Source organism: Vespula vulgaris, chromosome 11 (assembly GCF_905475345.1).
Source record: "Vespula vulgaris chromosome 11, iyVesVulg1.1, whole genome shotgun sequence".
In the NCBI taxonomy this organism is placed as follows: Eukaryota; Metazoa; Arthropoda; class Insecta; order Hymenoptera; family Vespidae; genus Vespula; species Vespula vulgaris.
The window spans coordinates 5757675-5773488 of NC_066596.1; the positions used below are offsets into that span (position 1 = coordinate 5757675).

At 29.6% G+C, this 15814-nt stretch overlaps 3 protein-coding genes and 1 long non-coding RNA gene across 11 annotated transcripts; 2 read left to right on the forward strand and 2 right to left on the reverse strand.

The window, feature by feature from the left end:
- The first annotated feature begins 115 nt into the window (after positions 1-115).
- LOC127067463 (leucine-rich repeat flightless-interacting protein 2) lies at positions 116-4360 on the forward strand. 8 transcript variants are annotated; one of them, XM_051002397.1, is made up of 10 exons: positions 116-134; positions 794-914; positions 1338-1479; positions 2226-2352; positions 2429-2565; positions 2657-2920; positions 3020-3158; positions 3250-3375; positions 3549-3763; positions 3855-4360. In XM_051002397.1, the coding sequence occupies exons 3-10, from the start codon at positions 1396-1398 to the stop codon at positions 3963-3965; spliced, it is 1203 nt and encodes a 400-aa protein (XP_050858354.1). In that variant the 5' UTR covers positions 116-134; positions 794-914; positions 1338-1395; the 3' UTR covers positions 3966-4360. The 8 variants fall into 8 exon arrangements, with proteins under 8 accessions (XP_050858354.1, XP_050858355.1, XP_050858351.1 ...); XM_051002394.1 differs by lacking the exon at positions 116-134 and adding an exon at positions 183-629; XM_051002395.1 differs by lacking the exon at positions 116-134 and adding an exon at positions 183-617.
- A 1326-nt stretch (positions 4361-5686) lies between these two features.
- LOC127067489 (uncharacterized) lies at positions 5687-8053 on the reverse strand. The gene is made up of 3 exons (XR_007782635.1): positions 7654-8053; positions 7142-7534; positions 5687-6281 (listed from the first exon to the last, which is right to left on the reverse strand). It is a non-coding gene; the product is annotated as an uncharacterized LOC127067489 (long non-coding RNA).
- Positions 8054-8758: 705 nt separating this feature from the next.
- On the forward strand, positions 8759-11067 carry LOC127067485 (UPF0547 protein C16orf87-like). The gene is made up of 3 exons (XM_051002462.1): positions 8759-9126; positions 9584-9772; positions 10006-11067. Exons 1-3 carry the CDS (start codon positions 9076-9078, stop codon positions 10234-10236), a joined length of 471 nt encoding a protein of 156 aa, XP_050858419.1. The 5' UTR covers positions 8759-9075; the 3' UTR covers positions 10237-11067.
- Positions 11068-11211: 144 nt separating this feature from the next.
- On the reverse strand, positions 11212-15720 carry LOC127067446 (monocarboxylate transporter 12). Its single transcript, XM_051002349.1, has 5 exons — positions 14090-15720; positions 13473-13616; positions 12060-12990; positions 11607-11827; positions 11212-11520 (listed from the first exon to the last, which is right to left on the reverse strand). Exons 1-5 carry the CDS (start codon positions 14763-14765, stop codon positions 11342-11344), a joined length of 2151 nt encoding a protein of 716 aa, XP_050858306.1. The 5' UTR covers positions 14766-15720; the 3' UTR covers positions 11212-11341.
- Positions 15721-15814: the final 94 nt, after the last annotated feature.

Genomic DNA, 15814 nt, shown 5'->3' on the forward strand with positions numbered 1-15814 from the left:
TATTAGTGAAATATTTAATCGTGCCGATTAGTCATAACGTTTCGTAGAAATTTTAATTCGTTTGGCATAATAAAAATACATAGATAAAAATCTAATACTAATAACAAAGTGTTTAACGTTTGTTATATCGAAAGGTACAGTAATACGTTGAACTGCCGGCATTTACTTTGAAGATAGTACTACGTTATCGAGACAGATGTCGCCAGTAACGTAGTTATTTGAGGCGCGGCGCAGTGTGCTTTGCATCACTGAACGAGAAACTCTTTCGAAAAATATCATGCGATATATCCAGTGGGATTTTATGCACTCATGTCACGCATCCTCAAATTTAAATAATCTCAATCACAGACCAGGCTAAACTATTGGTGTTTTAAAAGAGAAAAGAACAAAAAAAGAACAAGAAAAAAAAATCACGAATATATATATATATATATACTTTTTTTTTTTAAATCGAAAACATTGATCATTATCAAATAGGAAAATTAATTCTATTCTACGAATGGTCATCGTGGCAGTCACGTCCGATTTGTACTGACTTTATTTATAGTGTCTGGTTATTTTTGCATGTGTTTCTTTTAAAACAAGATGCAGCTGTCCGCTGGCTGATAGGCATTCTTGTACGTACCTCTGTAAGTTTGTTCGTTAGATAGGCCCAACACTAAATTAAGGCATAAGTAGTTAAAGACACATCAGTATAGTACTTCTACATGGACGCATTCGTCCGTGATACGTGGGTGTGTTAATACGTAAAATATATAATTTTTATTAATCATTCTAAATATTTCATATTCAGTTATTATAATGACCTGGACTTTTATACTAAGTGACAATATATAGCGTTTATTTCGAGGGCAACATCGAAGATTTAACATCCAAACTATAATCGTGGTCTTCTCTTGATTCAGGCAATACAGGTATAACAAGGACAATTTAAAGTATACATCATGAATATTTTTAAAAAATTATCATAAAGGAATATTATTTTGTTAATAGTTCATTTTTTTTTAAATAACAATTGTATTCTTGCACTATACGTTACATTGTAGTAACATAAGTATCAAGGTTGCATTTCATTATGAGACATACTTGATATAGCACATATAAAGCTATACATTTCTTAAACGAGTAAATGATTTTATATCTTTGTTTGATTAACTTTCAAGAAGATCTTAATTAAGCTGTGGAAAAGAAATTTTCTTTTATTCAAATCTTCCGTTATAAAATACATCGACTTCTATTCGAATGAATAAATTAATTTATATTTAAATTATACTTGTTATCAGTTATTATTTTTATTGTGAATTTGTCAGTAAACTAATTACATTTTTTATGTTAAGGAAAAAGCATTAGTTGTTTACCAATTTGCTGCTGTTAAATAAAGAAATACAAGGACAAATGGAATCTACTGTAACTGGACGAAGGCGGACTGCCACAAGGCATTCTGCTGAGGATCAAGCTCTTGACCAAATAGCTAAAGAGGTATGAAATAATAATCTACTTTTTAATTCATTTAGAATTAGTATGTTCAACGAAAAAAATAGAAGTTGAGAAAAAGCAATTGCTCTATCATACGTAGAATGATGATATACGTGTACGTTTATGAGTAGCTTATATCTATCTAAATTTTGATTTCATACCTGTATATAAATTGTTATTAATATATATAAAATTAGTATTCCTATATTGTTGTATCCACATTTGTATAAGAAGAAGACATGTAAAGTAATACTTTTACTGCTACTAAATTACATGTTATAAACCACATAATGATAACAGCTTATCATAAAGATAAGATAGGAATGTCAGGAAAACAGGTAACTTTGTCTACGGAGTAAGGCTAAAAGTGAGTATAACAAAACAACTACTATATTCTGCTTATTTAAGAAAGAAAAAAAAAAGAAATTAATGTTATTAACATAATTAAAATTATACAATTATTATATTTTGCACAAATATTTTACATTTTTGGTATTAAGCATATATTATTCTTTTATTTGCATTAAAAAAATATAATATTTTTGTATTTTTATTCATCATAGAATTTTAAAGATATATATAAAAAAACATTTTAAAAAACATTTTAGCATATCAATATTTTTGTTAAATATTTATTGCACACTTACATATATAAGTACAAGAATTGATTTAATTTTAGCAATGTTAATAATCAATTGAATTTGAAAATGTTTTTGGTAACAGGATGGATTTTCCGTACATACTTTCAGGCAGAAGCTCGACTAGCTGCAAGGAGACAAGCAAGAGCTGAAGCTAGAGAAATTCGAATGCGTGAATTGGAAAGACAACAGAAAGAAGCAGAAGAAAATGCTGATAGAGTTTATGACATGTGTTCAGGTAACTATTATAAAAAAAATTGAGAAAATTATTATATCATGTAATTATTATATTATGTTTTAATGGTTTTTTATAGATCCTAATAGAGCCATGAGAGTAACTCCAGATCCTGTAAGGACATCACGCTTGCTGACTAATTCTAATAATTTTCAATCCAGCTGTAAATCATCAGAAGATTCATTAGAAGATGTAGGACTTGGTAGAGATCTTAGGGTATGTGATTCATGATTGAGTAATGTAACAAGACCACTTTAATCAGAATTAACAATGAGCCATTAGATACTGAAGTGTTATATAATTATAGTTAGAGCTGAAGGAATTTGAAGAGAAATTCAGAAAAGCAATGATAGCTAATGCCCAATTAGACAATGAAAAATCTTCTTTTGCCTATCAAGTTGATATATTAAAAGATAAATTGGAAGAATTAGAAGAAATGGCAGCTCAGTTACGTAGAGAACTACGAGAGAAGAATCGAGACGCTGAACAGTTAAAACGACTTGGTCAAAGATTAAAAGATGATTTAGATTTATGCAGAACACAATTGTTAGAAAGGGATACACTAATTCAGGTATTTTTTATATGATATATAATTTTTCTGTTTTTAAGAATTACATGAATTTATTAAATAATGATAATAATGATGATGATGTAATCTTTTATCGCATAGGAAAATGGACTAGTGATAGTTGAAGATGAAGGAACTGATGAAGAAAATGACGTTGAAAGTGGACCCTGCCATAGAAGAAGAGTATTAGTTAGTAAAGAGTCTGCAGATTTATTGCAGAATGCTGGAAAAGGATCCTTGGGTATATAATTTTGATCTAACGTATTACGATTGATATAATGAAAAGAAATATATATAAATCGAACAATTTTTTTTTTTTTATTTTCTTACAGACGTTCGACTGAGAAAGTTCGCTTCGGAGAAAAAAGAATTAGAAGATCAAATACGACATTTAAGATTGGAATTAGAAGAAACCAAGAATCGCATAAGATCTGAGAGATCCCCGGGTGCAGTATTAGGTTGAAGTTAAATCTGTACATTACATGTGTGATGGAGTGCATACATCTTTTTTTTAATTTTTAATACTCCATAAAAATGGTCTTATAAGCAAATAGTTACGAAATGTTTTATCTGTCATATCAATTTTCAATTTCATCAAATGTTACTTTATACAAGCTGTTTATTGAAACAGGTGGCTTAACGGATTCTGAAGATATTCAACGAGAAGCTAATAAGCTTTTAGCCGACTACAAATTCAAGCTGCAAAAAGCGGAACAAGACATGTCTACGTTACAAGCGACGGTAGCTAGATTAGAAAGTCAAGTAATACGCTATAAGTCTGCAGCAGAAGCATCTGAGAAAGCGGAAGATGAACTCAAAGTTGAAAAGAGAAAATTGCAAAGAGAAGTAATGAAGCATTGTTTCTTTTTATTACTACCATATTCATATATGTGACAATGATACTATTATTTTTGTATGATATTTTATATTTTTATAGGTTAGAGAGTCTCAAGGACGCGTTGAAGAACTCGAAACAGCGAACTCGCATTTACAAAGGCGATTAGATAAACTTAAAAATGCTAAATCTGCTCTTTTTAAAGATCTTTGATGAAATTATTTTTTTTTTTGGGCCTGTCGAATTTACCCGGTCTTTTCTCTTCTATGCTATCTATAGACAAAAAGCATTTATTTAATAATTTTTAAATAATAATATTGCAAAATATATCAAAGTTATTTGGCAATTTGGTAATAACATTTAACAGAGAGTATGTGTACTGTTATCAGATCTTTTATAATTTAAAGAGCTTTTATCATTTAGAGAATGACGCGTATCAAAATATTTATACTAATGAATTTGTACGAAAAGTCATTCTTTGTTTTTATCTGGTCTTTTGGTAATAAGCAGTTTAATGGCAATTTAACAACGAGAAAATGCTTGTTTAGTAATAATATTTCAGGCATTTGTAATACTTTATTAATTTATAAATAGTTGTTTAAAGACAATTTGTGCATGTACATAACATTGTTATGTTATAATAGCCTATTGGTTTTTACATAGTTCTCTCTATACATTGATATCAATATTAAAAACGAATTGTGTGTTACATTTTGACTAATTAAATTATGTCAATGTGTAACATTATAAATATATATATGAAACAATAATTTATATAAATTTATATAAATTATATAAATTTATATAATTATATAAACAAGAATTTATATAAATTTTTAATTAATATTACAATTTTGGAAGCTTCATGCTCACAATCAAAATGCATACAAATTTAATATTTTGTAGTTTTAAATAAACAGGGAGAAAGAGAGAGAAAATATTATGATTTTTGCAATTATATAAAGAAGTTAACATATTTTAATAATTTATATACTTGGTATAATACGTATACTTAAATTCTTAAATTTTAAAGTATTCTTCTAGTGTAAAATGGAAGTGATCAATTACGAATGTATTTAAAGAGTTTGAACATTTGAAATTATGAGTTATGTAATTAGTTCTCAATTTTTATTCCTTTGATCCTTTATTTAGTTTTTTTTCAAACGCATTTTATTATTAAAAACTATCGTGACACACAAGATAGATCATAAATGGCAAAAACCACACCAGACTGATCTTTAGTAAACCATAAAATAATATGCTTGAAAGAGATACATAAGTATAGATATATCCTTATTGTGCAGAATAGTAGTAACAAATGAAAAGATATAAATGATTGTATACTGTGTTGAAAAAAAAAAAAAGAACATATCCTTGAATATGTTGGTAGTGAAAGTATATTTATGATCGTGTTGCATTTATAATTCGTATCAAAATGATTTCTGAAACATTGTGACTGATATGTGTTTTTCATCCAACGGTTTGATACGAACTTACAAAAATTAGGTGTACAATAGTGTGGTCTTTGTACATTTAGAATAAATTCAAATATATTGTTATAAATGTATGTGATATTCTTTGTGTATTCAACAAAGTTTTGTCCATAATCACAGTAATATGATTCATGCGAATATACACAATGTACATACATATACTTCCAACGTTGTCCTATTGTAGAAGTTTACCCATCATAATATCATTGGTTAAAGAGAATCAAATTATGTTTAAAAAAGTTTTATCTTTGCGCTCTAAATAATGTGTGCCAAAGGGATAAAAAAAAAAAAATGTGTTAACAGTTTGTCGTTTAGAAACACACACATTTTTAATAGTCCATGATATTATTCCAAATGAAAAAAAGAAAAGAATAATAATGTTTAATTATTGATTAATAAATTGAAAAGAAAAATAGAAAATAATATGTTCTGTCATAATTTTTTCAAGTTTTTCTTTTTCTTCTTTTTTTATACTAATTATCTTACTTTAATTTGATGAAATTTTTATTCTTTTTAAATTAAATCAGTATACACTTTGGAATGAGTAACGAGTTTTCAATTGAAATTTGATTGAGAATGCTTAGTAGAATTTTTTTAAAGATACATACATGAATATTTTACTTTATTTTAATCTATTTTATTTCAATGTATAACAATAAAAATTGGAAAACAATTCAGATGTAATATAATTTTCTAAAAACACATTTTAATCGTAATCGTTTCTTCATTGTTCAAAATTGAAATAAAACAATCGTATCCACATTTTTTTTCTTTTTTTTTTTTTTTTAATTACGAAACGATACTTAAATTCAAATTTGCAAATTTCTGATAGAATTTGTCGATCAAAATAAATTTATGACGAGTGTATTTGATACGAGTTTTATACGAGATGTTACTCTCAATGTTCTTATCATCTATTCAATATCATATATATTTATCTGAAACAGAAAAAGAGAGAATTAGAATTACATACAAAGAGATTTCATAAATTTCTCTGTAAAAATCTAATTCCATGATGATCGATCCCTCATTTAACCTGAAACAGAAAAAGAATAAAAAAAGAACAGAAAAGGAAAAAAGAAATCTAGAATGTACGTACGAATACGTGTGAAAAAAATATAACAGAGTAATGGGTGAAAGTCTCAAAGATCGCGTTACACGAATCAAAGTACCAAAAATCAAAGTACCAAAATGGAGTTCGATTTTTCGCTATTAGAAGAAAGAAATCCGCTTAAGGTCCACACTTGAGAGTTTTAAATTGAGAGTTTTAAACTTGAAACAATTAATTTAGAAAAATTGTTTACATATATATTATATACAGCCATTTGCAATACAGATAATAGTGAAGTCTTATTAGATTCGTCTATACCACGTATACCGAGTAATACGTAAATCTGAAAATCTACAAATTGAGTAAAATTCTATTTTAAAAATTCTACTTTAATTCCGGAAGTAAACAACATAGCATATATTTAAATATGCTTATTTTATCAATGGCGTTCTGTGCAATTTTCATTTCCTATTCGTTTCGTGATTTTAAAAAGGCTTGATTTCATGATTCTAATATAATTCGATTTTATAGAAAAAAAAAAAAAAAGAAAAAAAAAAGAAAAAAAATGTGTGCGTGTGTATATATACATTACTTATGAAAAATAAAATTCTGAAGGAGAGAAAATATTTAATAATTCAAATAATTATAATTAACGCGTTCGAATAAAAAGACTCTATCATGTGATCAAAAAATAAGAAACAATTCACGAGTAAATCTTCGAAGAAATTTACTCGTAGTCACTCAATACTTTTTTATTTATTAATTACAACCAATCACTCGTGCCAATTCGGACCTTTCGTCCTCGACATGATTGAGTGATCGGAGGGACTTAAAAATTGACTTACTACTTAAGAAGTTCTACGATGGCTCCAAAACACTCGTCCGCGATTTAGGTCGAAATTGAGGGTGGATGATTCGTAGGTGGTTGAAAATGAGATAGGTCCATATCGAAGTTAGTTGAGATCCTTTTCAGTGATACACTGACTCTAATTCGCGATAGTTATTTATTAACGAACGTTCACTGAATTTAATTCGCGGAACTCTTATTTTTTATAAATACAGTCTGTACGACTGTGAAAAAATCAAAAAACTTTGCGAACAAACACTGACTCTAACGACTGCATTGCACGCAGTTCATGCAAAAACACTTGTTGTTTAAATCGCGAAACGCGAATTTTTATTTTAGCGAAACAAACACTCGATTACTTCATTGCTACGCGCACGATTGCAATAAAGTTCTGAAACAAACAAATAAAAACAAAATAATATGTATACAAAGTTAAAAAAAAAAAAAAAAAAAAAAAAAAAGAAAAACTATAAATTATTCAAGAAATATATGATAGAGAAATAAATTTACCTTAAGTCTTAGTTGATACTTGCAGGAGACACATCCTGTCAGAATTTCGATGTTCACTCGTCGAAATACAATACGAAACTGATCCAGTAACTATCAAAGTCAATCAAAGGTTTGATTTTGATGACGTCACACGTAGCCATAGACCGCCAATTTAAAATTGAAAACTAAAATAAAGCAAATTAAAATTATTTCATATTTAATACGTGCAATCTTTAATCGAATTTATTATTGTTTAATTATTAGTTTGTTTAACTTCGCGCACTTTTTTTTATTGTTTAAATAAATAAAAAATTATCAAAAGTATTAATCTTAAAATCGTCACGTTTAGAAAGAGAGAGCTTCGATGTGTTCTTCTCGGAGTACAAAGGTAAACTGATTCGATAACTATCAAAGTCAATGAAAAGTCTGTTTTTCTTGATATTATATATTGTAAACAATCGCTCATTCAATATCGAAATCTAAAATAAAATAAATTGAAATTATTTTATATTTAATACGTGCAATCTTTAATCGAATTTATTATTGTTTAATTATTAGTTTGTTTAACTTCGCGCACTTTTTTTTATTGTTTAAATAAATGAGAAATTATCAAAAGTATTCATTTTAAAGTCGTCACGTTTAGAAGGAAAGAGCTTCGATGTGTTCTTGTCGGAGTACACACGTGAACTAATCCGGTAACTATAAAAGTTTGTTTTTCTTGATTGTTTTCTTACGCGTTGTCAACGATCGCGAGATAACTATTGATATTTTTAAAGTTTCTCGCGCGTTACGATGTTCGTAATATTTAGGCGATTGTAGTATTGTTTTAATATTAGTTAAATGCACTTCTTATACATTATACATTTTTTAAATAAATATAAAATTAATGAAAGTATTAATTTTGAAATTTTCACGTATAAAATAATTTCGATAATTTTATTGTAATAAATGATATAATAGGTATGTAGTGATGACATTGTTTCCGTATTACTCTTGTAGTTCATATTTTATCCATACCTGTCGCTGAAGTCGCATATGCTATGGCCGATAAATGTTGAACAATAATGATATGAATTAGTTCAAATGAAGAAATCGATCGTATGTTATTATTTATTATATGTATATTTCATTCTGTTTCTTTCATTATCCAATCAGTATCAATGACAACATAGGCAAATAGGGGATTGATAATCGTTGATTGGTCTATTTTTGTGATATGAGAACTGTCATCTAGCAGACAAAATAGAAACTACAAATAATGTTATTTGTATATATAATATGTGGTGTTCTTAAAATAAAGTTAATTTAGTCGTGTTAGAAAGAAGTTTGCCATAATGATTTTTTAACATACACCATTTAGCCATTTAATGGATTATACTCGTAGTAAATTTAGATAGAAAGAATTTATATTTAACGTTGTGTGTGCGTGTGTATGTGTTAATTATGGGAAAAACAAAAACTATTAGTAAGGGTTGTCCTAAATGTGAACAACAGGTAATTTAATTTGATATTTTTCTTTTTATTCAATTATGTATTAGATAGAAGAAAAAGGTATCTAATTTTTTATGTAGAGGAATGTGATGTTTATTAATAATTAGAATAGTATTTTTTAATTGATATAATAAATTTTGTAGAACTAATGTAACAAAATAATTGCATTATATATTTTTTTTTAATTAAATTTTTTCATATGAAATTTTAACGATATTCTAACATAACCAAATTAATATTTAATATTAACACTACATTTATACAAATTGTAAATGATTGATTTCAACTATTTTCATAAAATGTTATAGGTTTTTTCAATTGTATACATAAGATTAATTTTGTAAATTTCTTTTTTCCTCCTCATTTATTTTTTCTGAAATAAATAAAAAGTATACTTCGTCTGTATCAAAAAAAATATCATTGATAATTGTAGTATTAATTAAAAATATTTTATTTTAAGGTACCAGTCGCTTGTAAAGCTTGTCCATGTGGACACTCATTTTTTAATGCAAGACGTAATTCCATCAAAAGTCCTCCAAGTCCTGACAATGGAGTTATGAAAACAAGAAGAACTAACCGTATTAAACGTGAAAAGCCAAATTATTATGATGCTTTAGAATATGATAAGCAAACGAAGAAAAGTTCTAAGGTATTTTTTATATACATATAGCTCTATATATATATATATATATATATATATATATATATATATATATATATATATCATCATCTATTCATATGGTATTGTTCAATTATATGGAATATTAAACTGAATATATATGATGATTAAATTGACTATGATATTTTAATGATACTAAATATAAAATCCTTAATAAGTGATCTATAAGCCGCATTTAAAATCTTATAGTTTTGTTCTATTAGATAAGACGTGCTGCAGATACCTCCAGTGACATAGATTGTCGTCAATTAAATAAAAAGAAAAAAAGAAAAGGTAAAGGGAAAGGTAAAAATGGAAGTAGTAATGGATTGGGTGATGATGATGATGAAATGGAAGGAATTAGTGGCTTATCTCCAGAGAAACAGTTAACATGTTCTCTTATTTTACAAGAGCTTAATAATAAAATGAGGGTAGTGGCATGGAAGCCATCATGAATATATCTGCGCGGAAGATGTACATTTAATTATGGGATTATAAGATGTGTTTTGACCGTACAAATAATTTTGTTTAAAGATAATAACGGTAAATGAATGTCCTTGATGTTTTGAATAACATCAAACACACATCACAAAGCAATATAATTTAAATTTACGAAGTGAAATATTCTCTATGTATATACATATTTGTACTTTTACAAAGAAATATTCTTCTTTTTTTTTTCTATCTGTGATTTTTGCTAATAGAATTTCTCTATTTATTCAATCTTCTTTCTACCATTTTTTAGGTAGATAACACGTTATATTTATATCTCCAAACTCAATAAGACTAATCTAAGACAACTGATAAAAACACAAAAGAAATAATATACAAATGTATATAGTTATATGTAATATGAAATGTGAAATTATGTAAAGGAAAGGTAATTTTACTGTAATTATCATATTTCATTTTGTTATAAATGAAAGATTTTATACCTTATATATGTGTGTGTATACATATATATACACATATTATATATATATATATGCATATATATACACACACATTTATAATGTAATTAAGAATGTAATATTGTATATTATATGCCTGTAAATAATATGTAAATAATAAATTGTAAAGGCAAATTGAAATAAAATTACGACGTGATCTGTACGTTCGTATTTCCATAGTGTTCAGTGTTCAGTTGTACTTTTGTGTACGTGTATATATATATATATATATATATATATATATATATAAAATATATATAATATATATATTATATATATTTTTTTTAAGTTAATAATAATCAACAAAAAACAGAATAATAAATAACAAGAGCAGCAGTAATAACAATTATTTGAACTAGATTCATCATGCATTACATCACGAAAATTTATTTCAATTCGTCAAATTAATTTTAAATATATGAAGAAAATTGTTATTCGATATGATATGACTTCGCAACAAATTTATAAGAAACATAAAAATTGTGTAGCGACAAAAATGCTGCGATTTATTATTTTTCTAATACACGTTTACTCTCTCTCTCTCTTTCTCTCTCTCTCTCTCTTTCTCTCTCTCTCTCCTTCAATGAATATCACACACTTGCAAAATATTTTATTCTTTCACATTTGTATCTCCTTGACAATTGTTATTTTCAGTATTATTAACGGGCAGCTTCGTTGGTTTTGATACTTCATTAAATACCAATAGAAGAGGCAAACCTCCCATTACCATACACGTACCCATGCACAGGAAACATACAGTGTAACTTCCAGTTACATCACGTAAATAACCTGAAATTATTCAAAGAAGAATAAACGACTAGGTATCGTTACAAATTGTTATCGTTACAAAATGATTATAATATCAAACTGCGTACCTGCGAGAGGTGGAATAGAAATTGCTCCAACACTTTGAAACATTCTGACCAACCCATAAGTCGAAGATATTTTATCAGTTCCATATTGGTCAGCAAGAAGGACGGGAACTAAGAGAAACCAACACCCCAAGCATAATCCGTACATTCCAACGGAACATGCCAAGACATAAAAAGAATGTGCCATTGGAATTGTTAAGACTGCAACACCGGCGCCGACGACGCTATAAAAGACAAATTTATAAAAGCATTTCGTTTTAAAACCGTCCTCATTGAACGTAATCTAATTAAAAATATTTTAATACAAAAGAAAAAAAGAGACAGAGAAAGAAAAAAAGAAAGAGAGAGAGAATCAAGTAGAGGAACAAAGAAAGAAAAAAGATAACATACCGAGTTTCATAACACAAAAGAGTTTCCTAAAAAAAAAAAAAAGAAAAAAAAAAGAAATAATATTACCTTCCAATGTATCCTTTTCGTCGATCAAAAAGTTGCAAATCAGATAGCCAACCTAATCCAAGTCTACCACATAAATCGAGAGCAGCCGAGATGGCAACTAGATAGCCAGCTTCTGCTTTCGAATATCCAGCTGCGTGAACGTAAGCTGGCAAGTAGTATAACATGTAAGGGCTTCCAGTCGACATTAGACTGACCGAAAAGCACATCATAAGAAATTGTGGATTCTTTAATAACGAAAGATCGATGTAACGTGCAACTTTTTGCATTATCGTTTTAGGTTCTTCCGTAGTAGTAGCCATAACATCGTTATGAGGTATCGGTACAGGACATACAACTGTCGCGGAAGATCTAAGAGATCTCAAAGACGATCTCGCTTTGTAAACGCATGTCGAATCAGTCGATAAATCTTCGACGCTATGCAATATACTTGAGCTTCGTATTTTTGAGATTGGTTTCATCATCAGGCCTTCTCCCATAACATCTTTCTCTTCGTCACTGTCCGTCAATTCGACGGCTATCACGCTATTCTGATGGAATAATTCGTTAAGAAGATTATGACGAGTCGTTGGATCATTGGCAAATAAAAGATCAAGTTTCTGTTGTTTCGTAGCTTCCTGTCCTCCATTGTTGTCATTCTTTTTCTCAGCGGATTTTAATCCATCGTCGTTAGTTTCAATATCCGGAAGATAATTATTTTCGAGCGGTCTATATAATGTTGCACTGACGCATACGTGAAGCATACATCCACCCAATAATAATATCGTACCGTGAAAACCAAAATTCTTTACCAATGTCTCGATTAAAAGTGGAAATACAAAGCTTCCCGCGGCTGTGCCCGATACGCATATGCCGTTCGCCAGGGCACGATGTTTATCAAAGTATTGAGAAACGATTATGATGCCTGGTGTCGTTGACAATCCACCACCAATGCCTGAAACAAATAATATTGAATTTTTCATTCCGATTTATCAACTGTTTCCTTTGATAACAAATAGAGTAAAGTAAAGAGAGAGAAAAAAAGAGGAAAAGCAATTCGTATTAGAATGTTTTATTCATCGTGAATCGTCGGATGAACTATTCAAAATTGATTCGTTTAAAGATCACATGAGAATTATTTATTATTTTTTTTTAATTTTCTTTTTCTTTTTTTTGTTTTTTCGAAGCACGCAGAAATATCAAATCAATTTGGAATTGTTTATGTCAATCAATTCCATTGTGAAAGACTTTTTTAAAATGGATCTTGACTTATAAAAAATATTGGGAAGCTCTGAAACAGAGTAAGTAGTACGATAAAAAATAATAATATTTTTTGAGGAGGCTCTTGTAAATCCTCCGCTTTTCTATTTTTTAATTATTGTATCCTCTAGATAATAACAATGAACGATTTATAATTAATAAACGATTTAAACTCACCAGTCAAGATACCAAATGTAAAAAAGAGATGTATCAAGCTGGTGGCGAAATAACTAGTTGTAAGTCCTAAAGCACAGAACAATCCACCGATGAAGACGACAGCTCGACAGCTATACTTTTGACATAGCATGCTCGTTACAGGCGCTGAAAATGAACGATCGACGTTAACCATGTTGGAGAGTATGTGTATATCGATTGATATTCTTTTATAAATAAAGTATATCAATCTGACGAGAAGGTAAAGGTTTCGTTTTAAAGACTTTAATATAGCACCTGGGTTAGCTTATAAACATGCATTTTATTCTAAATTCAGAATCAAACGACGATGTAACTATGAAATATTATTATATATATTATACATTTGAAGAAATGTTGTAAAAAAATGTTGTAAAGAAAAGAAAGGAAAAAAAAAAAATTTAGAGAGGGAGAAAAAAAAGAAAAAATAGGATTTGAACAATTGTCAGGAAAGTGTAGATATTTTAACTGGTGGCGCGAAAAAGTAAATCAACCAGTAAAATATATATCGTGTATCTATGTGTATAGATAGTATATTATGTTTAAAAAAAAAAAAAAAAAAAAAAAAAAAAAGAGGAGTAATTGGAGAACGCATGACTTACCCAAAGCGAGACAAAGGCAAGAAAGTATAGCTGGGATCCAAGATGCAACCGATGCTGATGAGTCCTTAAACGTTTCCATGATTTCAACATAGAGGACGCCATAGGATTTTACCAGGCCAGCGACCCAAAATTGGACGAAAAAGGCACCAAATACAACGACCCAACCATATCCACCATCCAACGGTACATAAGTACGATTTCTTGGTTTCTTTGTATCTCTCCTTTTAGGTTTCTTCTTTTTCTTGGTCGGCGCGATTTTCGAATTGGTTGTTTTAGAAGAACGTAATTCGCGTGATTTTGCTATTAACGGTCTTGCCGTTAAACTTGATATAGTTAATAGATTTTCATTATCCTCGTCCTCGATCGTATCCGGTGGACTTTGTAAATGAGGTGGCACGACCGGTGTTGAGGTAGCAGTAGCTTGTACCATCAACGAGGCCGGCCTTTTAGGGGATGGTACGCCATTACTTAAATCAAATACGGGAGCAGAATGTATCGAGAGTAAGGAGCCCAGCTGATTCTGTTGATTCATATTTTCGTCGATGACGGCCGTACTGACCATCTCCTGTGACGCTGCTCCTCCTTCTCCTGTACCGCAACTACCCCCGACCGTCGTCGTCGCACGGTCGACCGATCTACACGAATCCTGGAAACTCCATTCCCGTGGCAACGACATTTTTTACTGTCTTCGACGAAACGAGAACCGTAATACATTGGAGTTCCGTATTCTTTCTCTTTATCTCTCTCTCTCTCTCTCTCTGTCTCTCTCTCTCTCTCTCTCTCTCTTCCTCTTTCTTTCTTTCTTTCTCTTTTTCTTACACCTTTATTCCTTTTTAGTTTAACTCAAAGAGAAGATTTTTGTTTAATTATCTTTCTTTGTCTTTTTATCTTGTTCTCTCTCTCTCTCTCTCTCTCTCTCTCTCTCTCTTTCTTTCTCTTTCTCTTTCACTCTCATTCGTTCTCACTCTTTCTTTCTTTCTCTACATACGTTACCTAACAATCGTCTATATACTTGATCTATGTATTCGTATACGTCATAAGCTCTATCTCTATCTCTCTCTCTCTCTCTCTCTCTCTCTCTCTCTCTCTCTCTCTTCCTCTTTCTCTCTTTCTCCCTTTCTAATTTGTACTCTTTCCTACTTTCTCTTACATACAATGGAGACAAACGATAAGGAACCTTTTCTTTTAAAACACACTCTCCTTCAGTATGCAACTTTCCAATATTCTACGTTATGTTGCCTCTTGGCTTGTCTTGCTTTGCTTGTCTTCTTGTCTTGTCTTGCCAAGCCGGTAGCAATGCCTCTCACCATTTAACTTCTTGTTCTCCACTGTTCCTTCTGTCACGATCAGACGGTTCCTCGGTAAATACGGAATGGAAGGGGTTGCGCACGCACATGAGGTCGCCACGGGGTGGAAACCTACGGGATCGATATGCAGCAGGTACGAAATGACGAAATGACGCACTCTTTATCTCTCTCTCTCTTTCTCTCTCTCCCTCTCTCTTTCTCTCTGTCTCTGCTTCTCCTCCCTCTCTCTCTTTCTTTCTGGTCACAATCACCATGTGTTGAAAAACTTTGATTATTCCTCTTCATTTCTTTCAATACTTTGAAAACAGTTTTTTCTGGATAGACTTACTAAAGGACTCATCAATTTCGTTTTTAGATTTTCCATTTATTTTCTTTCCAGCTGATCTACAAATGAAAATAATATACTTATATATATATT

What these genes read in the sequence shown, in the direction of transcription:
- LOC127067463 (XM_051002397.1), top strand. Translation starts at nt 1,396, where the DNA reads ATGGAATCTACTGTAACTGGACGAAGGCGGACTGCCACAAGGCATTCT. An exon ending in TTGACCAAATAGCTAAAGAG is followed by an intron (nt 1,480 to 2,225) that starts GTATGAAATAAT and finishes ACATACTTTCAG; the next exon opens with GCAGAAGCTCGACTAGCTGC. An exon ending in AAAGGGATACACTAATTCAG is followed by an intron (nt 2,921 to 3,019) that starts GTATTTTTTATA and finishes TTTATCGCATAG; the next exon opens with GAAAATGGACTAGTGATAGT.
- LOC127067485 (XM_051002462.1), top strand. Translation starts at nt 9,076, where the DNA reads ATGGGAAAAACAAAAACTATTAGTAAGGGTTGTCCTAAATGTGAACAA. An exon ending in GTCCTAAATGTGAACAACAG is followed by an intron (nt 9,127 to 9,583) that starts GTAATTTAATTT and finishes TTTTATTTTAAG; the next exon opens with GTACCAGTCGCTTGTAAAGC. An exon ending in AAACGAAGAAAAGTTCTAAG is followed by an intron (nt 9,773 to 10,005) that starts GTATTTTTTATA and finishes TTGTTCTATTAG; the next exon opens with ATAAGACGTGCTGCAGATAC.
- LOC127067446 (XM_051002349.1), bottom strand. Translation starts at nt 14,765, where the DNA reads ATGTCGTTGCCACGGGAATGGAGTTTCCAGGATTCGTGTAGATCGGTC. An exon ending in TTGCCTTTGTCTCGCTTTGG is followed by an intron (nt 13,617 to 14,089) that starts GTAAGTCATGCG and finishes GTTCATTTTCAG; the next exon opens with CGCCTGTAACGAGCATGCTA. An exon ending in CGAAAAGGATACATTGGAAG is followed by an intron (nt 11,828 to 12,059) that starts GTAATATTATTT and finishes TGTCTTTTATAG; the next exon opens with CGTCGTCGGCGCCGGTGTTG.